The sequence below is a fragment of the Bufo gargarizans genome, chromosome 8 (assembly GCF_014858855.1).
Source record: "Bufo gargarizans isolate SCDJY-AF-19 chromosome 8, ASM1485885v1, whole genome shotgun sequence".
Taxonomy (NCBI): Eukaryota; Metazoa; Chordata; class Amphibia; order Anura; family Bufonidae; genus Bufo; species Bufo gargarizans.
The window spans coordinates 128656681-128673423 of record NC_058087.1 but is presented as its reverse complement, the minus strand read 5'-3'; the positions used below and the strand labels follow the sequence as shown (position 1 = coordinate 128673423).

At 44.4% G+C, this 16743-nt stretch overlaps 1 protein-coding gene across 4 annotated transcripts in view; it reads left to right on the top strand.

Annotated features, from left to right (window-relative positions):
- The window catches only part of MYO1B (myosin IB), a 222487-nt gene that overhangs the window by 163681 nt on the left and 42063 nt on the right, over window positions 1-16743 (top strand). For 2 of the 4 annotated variants that reach the window (XM_044302809.1, XM_044302810.1), the window contains exons 19-24: window positions 1810-1903; window positions 3152-3301; window positions 4866-4934; window positions 9376-9462; window positions 9649-9735; window positions 11655-11741. In XM_044302809.1, coding sequence (XP_044158744.1) covers window positions 1810-1903; window positions 3152-3301; window positions 4866-4934; window positions 9376-9462; window positions 9649-9735; window positions 11655-11741 — 574 coding nt within the window. The remainder of the gene's footprint in view (window positions 1-1809; window positions 1904-3151; window positions 3302-4865; window positions 4935-9375; window positions 9463-9648; window positions 9736-11654; window positions 11742-16743) is intronic. The other 2 variants (XM_044302811.1, XM_044302812.1) reach the window with 2 other exon arrangements.

Below are 16743 nucleotides of genomic sequence, written 5' to 3'. Positions count from 1 at the left end.
GCCATGGTCAACAGAGAGCTTCCAAAGCATCAGAGGGATTTCATTGTTAAAAGGTATCAGTCAGGAGAAGGGTACAAAAGAATTTCCAAGGCATTAGAGAATACCATGGAACACAGTGAAGACAGCCATCATCAAGTGGAGAACATATGGCACAACAGTGACATTATCAAGAACTGGATGTCCCTCCAAAATCTATGAAAAGACGAGAAGAAAACTGGTCTGGGAGGCTACCAAGAGGCCTACAGCAACTTTAAAGGAACTGCAGGAATATCTGGCAAGTACTGGCTGTTTGGTACATGTGACAACAATCTCCCATATTCTTCATATGTCTGGGCTATGGGGTAGAGTGGCAAGACTAAAGCCTTTTCTTACGAAGAAAAACATCCAAGCCAGGCTACATTTTTGCAAAAACACACCTTAAAGGGGTTCTGCACTGATCTATCCAGAGTATAGATAATCAGTTAAAACAAAGTGCAGAACCCCCTTAAGTCTCCTAAAAGCATGTGGGAAAAGGTATTATGGTCTGAAACCAAGGTTGAACTTTTTGGCCATAGTTCCAAAAGATATGTTTTGGCTCAAAAAACTACACTGCACATCACCAAAAGAACACCATACCCACAGTGAAGCATGGTGGTGGCAGCATCATGCTTTGGTGCTGTTTTTCTTCAGCTGGAACTGGGGCCTTAGTTAAGCTAGAGGGAATTATGAACAGTTCCAAATACCAGTCAATATTGGCACAAAACCTTCTGGCTTCTGCTAGAAAGCTGAACATGAAAAGGGACTTCATCTTTCAGCATGACAACGACCCAAAGCATACATCCAAATCAACAGAGGAATGGCTTCACCAGAAGAAGATTAAAGTTTTGGAATGGCCCAGACCTGAATCCGATTGAAAATCTGTGGGCTGATCTGAAGAGGGCTGTGAACAGGAGATGCCCTCGCAATCTGACAGATTTTGGAGTGTTTTTTCAAGAAGACTGAGCAAATCTTGCCAAGTGAAAATGTGCCATGCTGATAGACTAATACCCCAAAAGACTGAGTGCTGTAATAAAATGAAAAGGTGCTTCAACAAAGTATTAGTTTATGGGTGTGCACACTTATGAAACCATAATATTTTATGTTTATATTTTTTTTCTTCCCTCTACCTAAAAGATTTCCGTTTGTTTTTCAATTGAGTGGTACAGTTTATAGGTCACATTAAAGGTGGAAAAAGTTCTAAAATGATTTATCTTTTTCTCATTTTTTAAATCACAGAAACCTGACATTTTAACAGGGGTGTGCAGACTTTTTATATCCACTGTATATATACATATATAATCGGTATATAAATGTGATTATATGCTTACGTTGAAAAAAATTGTTTTGAAAACTTCAAATATGTAATCTAGTGGTTTTGTATAGCTAACATATACTACAAGGGAAATGGTATAATTCTCTATACATACAAACAGCTGTAGCAATCCTTAACTTGTCAGATGGCATAAATTCAAACCATCGACTGTTTATTGCTGGACCTGGAATTATGCATGGAGAAAATGATTCAGTCTTAGATGTTTGTCGTAGTGTTTAGAAAAATCAGCATACTCATCGGATTCGGCTGGCATTTATCTGAAGTGTACTGTCAGCTTAGATAATTAAAAGCAACTTCAAGAAAGGCCTAGTAAATCCAGAACTGTTTGTGTTTTATTATGCTTCTTATACATGCGTTTATCTGTATTTAATTTACTGATTTAATGATTCCTGATTGTGTACTTCAGTCTTAGTTATAAATTTCCCTTTTCAATATGTAATATGTCTGTTGGTTCTTAGAGCTGGTGTGGAAGTGTTACTCAATGACTTGGAAATCTCTAAAGAGGAATTTTCTTTTGGGAGATCAAAAATCTTTATCCGTAACCCAAGAACGGTATGTTGGCATATTGCCCAAGTTTCCTTACTTTATGCTGTGTACTTCTTAAAGAGGAAGCAAAGTAAATCTTTCATGGACGAGTTTTGCGGCTTTATTTTGCTTTTGAGTGACATGAAATGTCTGCCTAGAAGTGCAAATGTGCTGCCTTTTAGTCTGTAAAGAACAACATTTATGTCCATCTTCCCACACCGTTTTTATTTTAGTTGCTCCAATGCATTTAAAATGTAAACTTAAACTGATTTACAACTAGATTATATAAAAAAAACTCTCATCTGTGTCCATGGCTTCTATGAAGACCTATATGGTTCCATGGTAACAGACTACAAACAGATAATCTCCCATACTTCCTTCCATCTATCCACCATTTCTAATTTAATAGGAATCAGCCGCCACGATCTCGGACTATTATCTGCTGTAATGTAGGAGTAGTACTGCATATTAAGAGTGCCAATCAATATCATTATTTTTTGCTACTGCCCCATTACCCCTCGGCCAGCAATCAGAGCTGCACTGAATGACATTGTCAGGACTGCTTTGCGTGTGCACAGGAGTCCTCTCTATTATGTTAACCCAGCACAGCAGTCTAGTTTAGAGTTTTTCAGTGCAGCTTTGAGTGCGGACAGGGCGGGGGGGGGGGGAGGGTTGGGGAATAAAATACAATAAAATGTAGCTCTGGACTACTCGTGTATTACTGCAGCTAACAGTCCAGAGTCGTGCCAGATTACATTTAAAGGTTATCTGCAGGATGAGACTACAAAGAGTTTGTTTGTAGTCCTATCTTGGGTCTCCATAGAAGCATACTCGTTGTAGAAAATATACTAGTGCTGAGGCTATACTCATTATACATACATTTTGTACAAAATCATTTGTGCCTGTCCACCCCGGCAAGGTAAAACTGCTGTACCTGTTGATCACCAAGGGAGGGCAGCTATACTTCACAGCCACTTTTCCACACTAACTGTTGAAAATGGCAGAATGTGTTAAAATATTTTCATGTATTGTACATGATAAAAATGTTTTACTGATGGTCCCTAAATAATGCCTAAACCATCTACTCCTACTTCCCTCAATCAGTGGAAGGTCCATGGATGCTGGTCATGATTGTATCTTATTCTCTGGTTCATTTAAGAATGGGCATCAAATATCCAAGTTTATTTTTATTAGTCACAGAAAACCTTTCAGAATTTCTCAATATGCTTGTAAATCGTATCTTACTGTACAATTCCCAATCTGTCATCAATGTAGCTGTTCAAACTTGAAGAATTGAGGAAGGAACGCTTAGAAGACCTTGCCACTCTAATTCAGAAAATCTACAGAGGATGGAAGTGTCGCACTCATTTCTTACTGATGAAGAGGAGTCAGGTTGTTGTGGCTGCCTGGGTCAGGCGCTATCTTGTAAGTTACTCTTTTCTGTACGGTGTTGGAGATATTTTTCAATTAGCCGGTTTCTGAGTATTTAATAGTAAATTGCTGGGTAGCTAATGATCTGGAAGCAGTGGATGACTAGTGAAATAATCCCAATGTGATACATTTAATTTACAATCCAAATAGACTACACTTTTTAGTGGTTTGTCTAATCACCATGTCCTTGCTCTACAGTGCCATCTGAGTAAATCACATTGCCTCATTGTGACCATGAGAATTGTCCTTTCTTGGTGGCTGTGTAGCCCATTACAATAGACACTATATAGTCTAGAGCAGCCTGTTGTACAATATTAATTATGTGGCGCTCAATAGCAGAAAAGAAACAGACTAATGGAGAAAGAAAAAAAAAACACGTGCCAAACAATGGAAAACTCTAATAACAGGCCTCTCAAAGAAATAATGCCACAGTTTATAGGCTGAATGCCAGCTAGTGTAAAATGTAATAAAAAAAACACATTTAAAATAAATGGGTAAATGCTCGGGCTGTTTAGCTTCAAGCAGTCATATAGAGAATTTTATCCAGTGAAAACAGTTATATGTACGCCATAATACACATTACGGCCATTGTTGGCTGAACCCACCATTTCTGGTGGAAACGGCCAACATGTTTTGGGAGCTTGCAATTGTCCGCAACAGCTGATGTAGAGAAGGCTATTTCAGTGCCTGATCCCTCTGTTCTGGGAGTGCAGGCTACTTTCACACTCACGTTTTGGTTTCCGTTTGTGAGATCCGTTTAGGGCTCTCACAAGCGGTCCAAAACAGATCAGTTTTGCCCTAATAGATTCTGAATGGAAAAGGATCCGTTCAGAATGCATCAGTTTGCCTCTAGTCAGTCTCCATTCCGCTCTCGAGGCGGACACCAAAACGCTGCCTGCTTCACAAAACTGAGCCAAACAGTCCGTCCTGGCACACAATGTAAGTCAATGGGGACGGATCAGTTTTCTCTGGCACAATAGAAAACTGATCCATCTCCTATTGACTTTCAATGGAGTTCATGAGTGTCTATATTAAAGATAATACAAACGGATCCGTTCATGACAGATGCATGTGGTTGTATTATTGTAACAGATCTGTTTTTGCTGATCCATGACGCATCCGCCTAAAACGCGACTGTGAAAGTAGCCTAAGCTGCTGCCAGAGGTTCTTCTCTCTCCCCATTGATAACACATCCTGAGAATGAATATTTAACCCAGGGCACCCACAGTTTTATAGTTTAGTCTATAATTACTATGTGATTTGGAACTGTAAAAATCTCAAATATACTGGATTAAAATATAACTGGTACGGACTGTCTACAACCTGGAATAACACGGTCTGCTATGCAAGTCTTTCCATTGTTACCATCTCTTTTGCACATACATATTTGGCACATGTTACTGTATTGTCCACATTGTCCTGTTTTGTTAGAGCACAATAAATGCATACTTACAATGTATTACTGTATATATCCTTAAAACCACAAATGTCTCTGCTAGCAAAAAGTCACTCAAGCTGCTGATTACTTTCTGATGTGCTGCTTTACTTTCTCCAACAGCAACAGAATAAGTACAAGCAGATTAAAAGTTCCACCATTGTGGTGCAGTCATATACCAGGGGGTGGAAGGTGAGTTGGCCTATTCTGATTTTCATTGCCTGATAACGTAAAGGGGTTGTCTCACTCCAGCCAATGACATTTATCATGTAGAGAAAGCTAATACAAGTCCTAAGGTATTAGGATTATCCATATTGTTTTCTGTTCTGACTGGATTCGTTTTCCCGTCACATTATACACTGCTTGTTTTCAGAGTTTACGACCACCCTACAATTGAGCAGTGGTGGCCATGCTGGATTGCAGGGTGGGAGCGGTGGAGCCAGCGGGCCTGGCACATTCACTTTAATTTACGCTAGTTTTCTGGCATAAATGAAGGCACGATTAATGTTTGGGTGCACAGACTGCTGAAGAATGCATCTAATATATGAGGAAGCCTCCAGCAGTGCAGGGACCATCATAGACTGGCATAAAGTATCAGTCTATGATAAATTCCCTCCTGCTAAAGGATCCTCTGATCTAGAGGTGAACAGAGCCTTACAAATGCTTTTCTCCAAGTCCGGTGCAGCAGAGAGCATTGCATTATGGGCACTTGGCTATGTTAAGGATGTGTCTGGGCCCAACAAATCCCATGTCGCCATGGCGATCAGGAATTTTGTCCTGGTGCCTTGGTATTTGCCCACACATGGGGGGGGGGGGGGGGTGCAGCAATGCTCTCTGCTGCACCGAACTTGGAGAAAAGCATTTGTAAGGCTCTCTCCCGGCACTCCGCCACCTCTATGTGGATTTCTCAGACAGTCTGGCAGGGAAGGAGTTTTCAATACTGGGCTGCGCTGTGCTGCGCTGCTGCGTAGTCTAGTATCACAGAACATGAGCGCAAAGCTGTCCTCCCACCCCCCCCTGTGCCGCTGCTGCTGCCACCAATGAGAAGAGAGGGGCGGGCGCACTGCGCCACCAATGATAGGACTTTTCCTGGGTCGAGAATTTAAGTAGCAGGCTACACAGAGCGGCACCCAGAGATGTCCCAGCACTAACTATTATTCCTGGGCGCAGCTCCGTTCGCACGCTGTGCCCCATTACTGTCTCCTCTCCTACCCCATATGCTAATTACTATCAGAGCAATGGGGAGGTGCTTCTCTATTGGGCGTTCCTTCTCCCTGGCTGTAGTGGCCTTAAGGTCATCACAAGAATAATCAGAAGGATCGTCCTCGTATATTCTAAATATGACCAAGAAAAAACGAAGAAGGTCACGGCAGGTCACTAGTGCCGTGACCTTCTTCGTTTTTTCTGGTATCTGTGGGGTCTATGAGGCCGGGACCTGACGTCACGAGCACCGCCGCAAAGCCTCTTGAATGAATTCAAGTAAGTGGTGCTGTCCTACCACTCTTTTTTGCTAAATATGACCAAGATACACAGGTGGGGAGTTAACCATAGACTAATCGGCTTGAGTTAGACCCAAAAATGTGTCTGGATAGGCGTCTGGTACACTGTCGCTGTATATGTGTGTGCGGTTCTGTACACTGTCGCTGTATATGTGTGTGCGGTTCTGTACACTGTCGCAGTATATGTGTGTGCGATTCTGTACACTGTCGCTGTATATGTGTGTGCGGTTCTGTACACTGCCGCTGTATATGTGTGTGCGGTTCTGTACACTGCCGCTGTATATGTGTGTGCGGTTCTGTACACTGCCGCTGTATATGTGTGTGCGGTTCTGTACACTGCCGCTGTATATGTGTGTGCGGTTCTGTACACTGCCGCTGTATATGTGTGTGTGGTTCTGTACACTGCCGCTGTATATGTGTGCGGTTCTGTACACTGCCGCTGTATATGTGTGTGCGGTTCTGTACACTGCCGCTGTATGTGTGTGTGCGGTTCTGTACACTGCCGCTGTATGTGTGTGTGCGGTTCTGTACACTGCCGCTGTATGTGTGTGTGCGGTTCTCTACACTGCCGCTGTATGTGTGTGTGCGTTTCTGTACACTGCCGCTGTATGTGTGTGTGTGGTTCTCTACACTGCCGCTGTATGTGTGCGGTTCTCTACACTGCCGCTGTATGTGTGTGTGCGGTTCTCTACACTGCCGCTGTATATGTGTGTGTGCGGTTCTCTACACTGCCGCTGTATGTGTGTGTGTGCGGTTCTCTACACTGCCGCTGTATATGTGTGTGTGCGGTTCTCTACACTGCCGCTGTATGTGTGTGTGCGGTTCTCTACACTGCCGCTGTATGTGTGTGTGTGCGGTTCTCTACACTGCCGCTGTATGTGTGTGTGCGGTTCTCTACACTGCCGCTGTATATGTGTGTGTGCGGTTCTGTACACTGCCGCTGTATATGTGTGTGCGGTTCTGTACACTGCTGCTGTATATGTGTGCGGTTCTGTACACTGCCGCTGTATGTGTGCGCGGTTCTGTACACTGCCGCTGTATATGTGTGTGCGGTTCTGTACACTGCCGCAGTATATGTGTGTGCGGTTCTGTACACTGCCGCTGTATGTGTGTGTGCGGTTCTGTACACTGCCGCTGTATGTGTGTGTGCGGTTCTGTACACTGCCGCTGTATGTGTGTGTGCGGTTCTCTACACTGCCGCTGTATGTGTGTGCGATTCTGTACACTGCCGCTGTATATATGTGTGTGTGTGTGCGATTCTGTACACTGCCGCTGTATATGTGTGTGTGTGCGACTCTGTACACTGCCGCTGTATATGTGTGTGCGGTTCTGTACACTGCCGCTGTTGTTTGGTTCTAAACGTCTTTATATGTTAATTTAAGAGGTGTTATTTTTGTTGCTGAAAATAAGGTTTTATAAGGTAAAAAAAAAAAGTCTCCTAACTTTTTTAGCTGGCTCCTAGATTCCAAGGAAATTTGTCAAGCCTTGGTCTGACCACAGAACCTGAACAACTTCAATCAAGCAGCCAGTTAAAGTCTGAATGTAGCTTTGGGCTAGAATCAGAAGCGGTGTTTTTGTTTTAGATTTTCATAATTTAATCTTTTTTTTTTTTTTTCTTTTTTTTTACATCTATTGCCTTGGTTGATCTCCCAGCATCAGAGGTGTACATTTTTGTTTTGCTGGTAACTTGTAGGGAAGCGAGAAGTTAACAGAAAGGGGGGTGATCGCTTAATCTGCCTTTTAAATAGGGCTGTTTTAGAAAGTTGTCTGTGCTGCCGGCTATAGATCCTGACGACCTCCTTGTGTGAGCACTGCTTGTGCGGCCGGCTATAGATCCTGACGACCTCCTTGTGTGAGCACTGCTTGTGCTGCCGGCTATAGATCCTGACGACCTCCTTGTGTGAGCACTGCTTGTGCTGCCGGCTATAGATCCTGACGACCTCCTTGTGTGAGCACTGCTTGTGCTGCCGGCTATAGGTCCTGACGACCTCCTTGTGTGAGCACTGCTTGTGCTGCCGGCTATAGGTTCTGACGACCTCCTTGTGTGAGCACTGCTTATGCTGCCGGCTATAGATCCTGACGACCTCCTTGTGTGAGCACTGCTTGTGCTGCCGGCTATAGATCCTGACGACCTCCTTGTGTGAGCACTGCTTGTGCTGCCGGCTATAGGTCCTGACGACCTCCTTGTGTGAGCACTGCTTGTGCTGCCGGCTATAGATCCTGACGACCTCCTTGTGTGAGCACTGCTTGTGCGGCCGGCTATAGGTCCTGACGACCTCCTTGTGTGAGCACTGCTTGTGCTGCCGGCTATAGATCCTGACGACCTCCTTGTGTGAGCACTGCTTGTGCTGCCGGCTATAGATCCTGACGACCTCCTTGTGTGAGCACTGCTTGTGCTGCCGGCTATAGATCCTGACGACCCTCCTTGTGTTGAGCAATGCTTGTGCTGCCGGCTATAGATCCTGACGACCTCCTTGTGTGAGCACTGCTTGTGCTGCCGGCTATAGATCCTGACGACCTCCTTGTGTGAGCACTGCTTGTGCTGCCGGCTATAGATCCTGACGACCTCCTTGTGTGAGCACTGCTTGTGCTGCCGGCTATAGGTCCTGACGACCTCCTTGTGTGAGCACTGCTTGTGCTGCCGGCTATAGATCCTGACGACCTCCTTGTGTGAGCACTGCTTGTGCTGCCGGCTATAGATCCTGACGACCTCCTTGTGTGAGCACTGCTTGTGCTGCCGGCTATAGATCCTGACGACCTCCTTGTGTGAGCACTGCTTGTGCTGCCGGCTATAGATCCTGACGACCTCCTTGTGTGAGCACTGCTTGTGCTGCCGGCTATAGATCCTGACGACCTCCTTGTGTGAGCACTGCCTCCTCCTCAATGTTTACCTCCATACCATCCCTTGTGGTGGTGCAGTGTAACTACCGCTTCTTCTTCCATTCACTTGAATGGGATGAACATCCGGAATTACTTGAGTGCCATGGCCCCTTCAAACAGTTGATCGTGGGGGTGCCAGGAGTCAGACCCCCACCAATCTGGTATTGGTCATAACGATCTGTAGCCTGAACAACCCCTTTTAACTGCTTCTTCTAATCTGGGCAGAGTTGAGTTTGTATTTTGTTCTTGCTTAGGCGCGGAAGATCCTTCGGGAGCTGAAGTACCAGAAACTCTGCAATGAAGCAGTTACAACAATTGCAGCTTATTGGCATGGAACTCAGGTAATGCACATATAGGTGTCATAGTAGCCTATGGAAAGAAGATACATTCTCAATTAACCTTTCACTTACTGTTACAAACTGCACCCCTGATGTCTTCACTTCCTGTTCACCTGGCTCATGGATTCCTGCCACAGCCTTTTCTGCTTTATAAGCTTCTTTTTAACCCCGTTTTCAAATGCACTACAGGCGAGAAGGGAACTGAGGCGACTGAAGGAAGAGGCTAGGAATAAACATGCTATTGCTGTAATATGGGCTTACTGGCTTGGACTTAAGGTATTTTGTGTAAACTTCACAACCACCATCACCCATCAGCCCTATGATGTACCTAATCACCAACTAACGAGCATGCCAACTCCTCAAGCCATTTCATACAAAATGCCCCCAATCGTGTTCAGCATCATAAGTGCATGCCTGCTTGCTTGCCCGATTTTATGACTAACCTTATCTACAAATTTATTATTATTTTTTATTTATTTTTTAATAAAATGGAATGCATAGACAATGATGAGTTTGGAAGCATGTGCTTGAATACTTTAACATAGACATATTACAAATTGTTAAACATGAAGAATTAATTTTTCTTATCACTTTGTGAATTTGTAAAATGTCAAAGGTGTTTCCAACCTTTAGAATCAGATTAATTAGATGAACTGTTCTTACAATGACAAGTACACTGTGGGGATATAACTAACTAGTACCCAATGTGAAACTGCAAAACTGCAGGCCACCAAACGTGTCCATTGCAGTGGCTGAATGTGTGAATGTTAAAGGGGTTTTCTGGAATTTTACGCTGGTGACCTATCCTCTGGATAGTATTTGTTCTGTGGAGGTTTAACACCCAGGACCCCCACCGGTCAGCTGTTTGAGAAGGCAGTGGCAATCGCGTAGTAGCGCATTGTCCATGTCCAGCTTTTCCTAGACCGTGTGAAGTCACGTCGGAGCCTTCTCAAAACAGCTGATTGTGGGGATCCCAGGTGTCCGACCCCCGCCAATCACATACTGAAGACCTATCCTGAGGATAGGTCATCAGTGTACATCTCCTGGAAAACCTCTTCACTGTATGTTTGTAATAAGCGACAGAGGGAAGGCAGTACTACATGGGGTTAGTTTGCAGTCTGTAACCATGAAAACATGGGTCTGCAAATCTATTGCTTTGGAGCGGGTAGGATATTTTTAGTCCATGCAGATTGGTCAGTGCATGTGATGAAGTCAAGGGTTGATTCTTTAAAGCGGCTATAGTGTTTTGCATCCTATACAGACAGGCACATTACACTATCCCAGCAAGTGGCTCTCCTGGACAGAAAGACAGACATACTTTCTGTCTACAAAGCAGGTTATCTATAGACTATAGTGCATTGTATACAGTGTACAAAAAATAATAATGTTGTTGCAGTTAATGCAACCATGCAGCAGTGCACATTTTGGGGTCTTACAGCAACCCCCAACTCTACCATGTATTACTGTAGAATAAGATGACTGCTTTTGATAGTTTACAGCAGTATTGACATTAATATAATATCAGCCCTCCCAGTACTATCATCCATGGACACCCTGAAGCTGTGGGTTTGTCCCATATTAACATCAGAATCAAGGGAGCGTTATCAGAAGGTCGTAATGCATGCCGCGACCATGATATTTGGAACTCCAGCGGTTCTACGGAATCATACTTGCATAGGATCTTTTGGTGATATACTGTATAAGCCTAGCTCGTTAGAATGGCAGCAAAGCTGGGGAATTGCAGCCTAAACCTGAAACATGGGTGTGACTGCAGATACATGGTTTACTTGGTATCTTACTATGATTTTTCCTCTAACATTGTGTATGAATATAACATAATGGCAGTACAACGTGTGCCACATTGGGATGCCCCTGGCAAGTCTTAACAAAGATAAAGTAATAACACCTATAAATGAACAAAGACATGGCTCATCTAGCACTGTAACATATAGTGGAGGTTCAATTCCATGGTGTCACTAGGTTGCCTCATCTCACTACATTTCCTCGTAGTTACACTACAGTATTTGACTAATTCATCATGTCTCCAATCCAACATCAAGTTTGGGATTTGATTTCTTCTTTTACCTACTTACAGACCTTTCTTTATGTCTGAAATACTTTCTCAGTTGGGAAATTCTCTTCTGGTGAATTTTCTTCCTCCAGCTATGTTTCCACTCAATATCTAAACATTTTAGGCTCGGAGGGAATTGAAACGCTTGAAGGAGGAGGCTAGGCGTAAGCATGCAGTTGCAGTCATTTGGGCTTACTGGCTTGGACTAAAGGTACTTCCTCGACCTCTACTGATGTCAAATCAATTTATTACTAACCCCAATCTCTGTGATTGTTTCCTGTCCATGTCTAGCTGCTTGCCCTGGGTCTTGCACAGTATGAGCATGATACAACAGCTGATATCTGTCCAAGTTATGTCATTCTCTTCTACATAAGTTATTTAATCCATATACACGAAAAAATGTCGAGCCTTGTATATTATGTTGCATGTTAGAGACCTATCAGTAACCATATATACAGATGTTCTATGTGTTAATTATGTGGAATAACAGAAATCAAGTGTTGGTGTCTTGAGTTTCACCTATTAAATGCTACTAAGGCCTCTTTCACACGAACGTGTGTTCCCCGTGGCCATGCTGCGGTCCACAATGCACAGGCACCGACCGTGGGCCAGCCACATGCGGATCGTGACCCCCATTCACTTGAATGGGTTCCATGAGCCCTCCGTTCCGCAAAAAGATGGAACAAGTTCTATGTTTTTTGCTGAACGGAAGAACGGAACCCCGCAAAAGCACTCTGTAGTAGTTCCGTTCCGCATCCGTGATGCGCAATGCACACTGCTGGTGTCCCGTGTATTGCGGACCCGCAGTATGGCCACGGGGGACATTCGGTTGTGTGCAAGAGGCCTCATGCAGATATCCGCTCCAATACAATATGCATTCAGGAGTGCTATTTGTGGCTGCCTCATTACACAAGACACGTGAACTTCTCCCCAGAATAGTTCACCACACAATACAAATATCTCCAGAGATAATTGAGCTTTGTTGGTTATGCAGTTTTTACTATAGTTAGATGTTTGCTTTTTACTGACCATTTTATTTCTTTAAACTATAGGGGTGAACAAACTTTTTGAAATTAGTCTTGTCTGATTAACAAAAAAAAAAGAATACATTTAATTTGGACTACCAGAATCGAATATGCTCCATTTGGCCTGAAAATTGATAAATGGCATGCTGACCATGAGGGAGATTTATCAAACTGGTGTAAAATAGAACTGCCTTAGTCGCCCATAGCAACCAGATTCCACTTTCATTTTCCAATGGAGCAGTGAAAAATGAAAGGCGGAATCTGATTGGCTGCTTTGGGTAACTAAGCCAGTTCTACTTTACACCAGTTTGATAAATCTCCCCCATTGTTTTTTCCCCTAACAGCATATGTGTTTAACCACCATCTGGCTCGGGTAAGGAACAATTTTTGGAAGCTTTCAAATATGAAAAAGCATAACACAATCATTGCGCGTTTTTAGACCCACTGGTAACATCAACCATGCGTTTATTCATGGTTATGTATGTCACTGTCATTATTTAATATTATAGTGTCATGGCATGCTGGGACCAAGCATCCAAAAACTATGCCTTAACGGGGGGCAGTTGCCTGCCCCTCTTTATACACACACGTTAATGTCATAAGTAACAGTGGTGTATTTTGCACAAGCGTCCAAAGTATACCTTAATGTGGTCAGAATGCTTATGTATATTTAAACACTCCGTGTTAATTGTCAGAAGAAAGAGGGGCTTGTTCTGAATGAGCCTGGAAAAATGCTCCCTTTTAATTGGGAGCAGCAGCAGTGCAGTATGGATGTGAAAAGGGTACAGATATCGTGGGCATGTGGCCGCAATAGTAGCAGCAGCTGCAGCCCAGCATGGAACAGACAAGGAAGTAGATGTGTGTGCGGCTATTTAATGGTGGTAGTAGTGGCGGCTGTATAGCAGTAATGAAAGTGCCAATAAGGATAATGAAAGTGGCAGTAGGGGGATTAACAGCAGAGAGAAGAAGCTGCGGTGGTGGCCACAGCAGCCATGCGGTACAGAACATGATGGTATGCAGCAACAGTCATACAGCATGGTGGCAGACAGCAGCAATGGCATGATGTGGCACCGTCGGCGAGGGCTGATCTATTCATCAGGTTTGGTCAGAGGTGTGTGAAGATACTCATGGATCCATGACTCCTTTTATATTGACAAAAGTGGTGTTTTGTACACTATCTAGATATCTAGATTTTAGTAAGGCTTTTGACACTGTCCCACACAGAAGACTTATCAATAAACTGCAGTCATTGAGCATGGACTCCCATATTGCTGAGTGGATTAGGCAGTGGCTGAGTGACAGACAACAGAGGGTTGTAGTCAATGGAGAACATTCAAAACAAGGTCATGTTACCAGTGGGATTCCACAGGGATCTGTACTGGGACCAATTTTGTTTAATATCTTCATAAGTGATATTGCAAAAGGCCTCGATGGTAAGGTTTGTCTTTTTGCTGATGACACAAAGATATGTAACAGGGTTGATGTTCCTGGAGGGAAACGCCAAATGGAAAAGGATTTAGGAAAACTAGAGGAATGGTCAGAACTCTGGCAACTGAAATTTAATGTGGATAAGTGCAAGATAATGCACCTGGGGCGTAAAAACCCAAGGGCAGAATATAGAATATTTGACACAGTCCTGACCTCAGTATCTGAGGAAAGGGATTTAGGAGTAATTATTTCAGAAGACTTAAAGGTGGGAAGATAATGTAATAAAGCAGCACGAAATTCCAGCAGAATGCTTGGATGTATAGGGAGAGTTATAAGCAGTAGAAAGAGTGAAGTGCTTATGCCGCTGTACAGAACACTGGTGAGACCTCACTTGGAGTATTGTGCGCAGTACTGGAGGCCATATCTCCAGAAGGATATAGATACTCTAGAGAGAGTTCAGAGAAGAGCTACTAAACTAGTACATGGATTGCAGGATAAAACTTACCAGGAAAGGTTAAAAGACCTTAATATGTATAGCTTGGAAGAAAGAAGAGACCGAGGGGATATGATAGAAACTCTTAAATACATAAAGGGAATCAACTCGGTAAAGGAGGAGAGCATATTTAAAAGAAGAAAAACTACCACAAGAGGACACAGTTTTAAATTAGAGGGGCAAAGGTTTAAAAGTAATATCAGGAAGTATTACTTTACTGAGAGAGTAGTGGATGCATGGAATAGCCTTCCTGCAGAAGTGGTAGCTGCAAATACAGTGAAGGAGTTTAAGCATGCATTGGATAGGCATAAGGCTATCCTTCATATAAGATAGGGCCAGGGACTATTCATAGGATTCAGATATATTGGGCAGACTAGATGGGCCAAATGGTTCTTATCTGCCGACACATTCTATGTTTCTATTGGAGGACAACTTTGACACACCGCCCTTGTGATGCTGAAAACCTTCTCTGAGATGACACTAGAGGCTGGACAAGACAGAACAGAGCATACTTAGTCAGTTCAGGCCAGTGTTCACTCTGTCTGCCCAGAAGTCCATAGGGTCGGGGAACACGGTATGTCCCAGAGAAAGGCCAGAGTCTAGGTAGTTCAGAACTTAAGTCTGTTTGCTGAATTGCATCTACCTGGTGCTGCACATGAGAAATTGCTCCATCATGTTGTCGATGGTCAACTGGCTTCTGCTGCTTCAGCTGTTAGTGATAGTGGAGATGGCAGGAGGTGGGTGACTCTGCAGTAGGCAAGCAGGCATTTGTTCACCAAAAGGTGCAACAACTTTGTACACTGTGTATCCTGGTAATAAAGTTAGCAAAAATCAAACATTTTCCCATTTTCTTTTGATATCGATGTTCTAAAAGCAGAGCTGTCTAGTAATTGTCAGATTGGTTGATGGTAAGGATACACATAAGCAAGCATACAGCATGATATTCTGGCCAGAGTGTCTGAGGACCCAGTTTTTTCCAACTCCGCCCCTACTAAGATGCCTTGTCAACATGGCTGGTGTGATTATCATAATCGGCCTCATGCTTTTTCTCAACCACTGACTCTTCCTCCAGTGGTAACTCCTCATCCTCCTCCAGGAGACTACATTTCTCGTGCTTTTTTCCATTGGGGGACACAGACCATGGGTATAGCTTAGAGGTATTAGTAGGAGGGACACTATGCAAATGAAAGAGCTCCTCCTCCTCGGGGTATACCCCCAGACTCCACCAGGAGGAACTCAGTCTTTGCTTAGTGTCTGGTGAAGGAGGTTGACACTCTCTGATTCTACTCCTTTTTGTTATTTTTATTCTAGATGGGGACACAGGTCGGCATGGCGCCTTCCTGGTCCCCCGTGGAGTGCCCGCCGCCGTCTTTGGGACGTTGCCTGGCTGCCTCCATTTCCCCCCAAGAAGATAAGTGGATCCGGGCTCGACCTGTTAGCTCCGGCATCCCACCAGCTGCTGGGACGCCTGCTGCCTACCCTCCTCCAGAGCACTGTTCTCCTGGATTGGAGTCAGAAGTCTGAAGAGGCGCATCCCTGCTGGTCTGGACATCGAGGGAGCATGCTGAGCAGATAAGTGTTGCCCAATCCCTCCCCCTCCCTCTGTGTCTATTTGTCTGTGGCTACCTGGGTGAACTTGAAGAAGGATCCTGATGGGGCACTTTCTTCATTTTGGCACTGGAGTACTGGCATCTCTTCCCCTTAAACTGTGGGCTTCAGCGCTTCTCTCGTCGGGCCTTGGCTGCTGCGCTCCCTCAGCGCCCGCCGGCAGGCCGCTCCTCCACGTGGTGCGCTTATTTTCGCGCATATTTTCGCGCTCGCGCATATTTTCACGCGCGCGCATATTTTCGCGCGCGCCATATTTTCGCGCGCGCATATTTTCGCGCGCGCGCTTATTTTTCGTGCGCGCGCTTATTTTCGCGCGCTTTTTTCGCGCCATAATGACGCGTTAGGGGAGGCGGAGCCTCGGCATGCCGCTCTGACTCTCCTTACACCGGAGACTCTGTTTGCTCATGGCCGTGCAGCTCCTCATCACTCTACTCCGTTTTGTGCCAGGCAAGCTGGTAGCTCAGAAAGCCTGGACATGGGGCAACAGCAGCAGTACCACTGAGTTCAAAGCCCCTTTCAGCCTTCAAAAATTGTTTATATTATTCTAGATGGGGACACAGGTCGGCATGGCGCCTTCCTGGTCCCCCGTGGAATGCCCGCTGCCGTCCTTGGACGCTGCCTGGCTGCCTCCATTGCCCCCCAAAGAAGACAAGTGGATC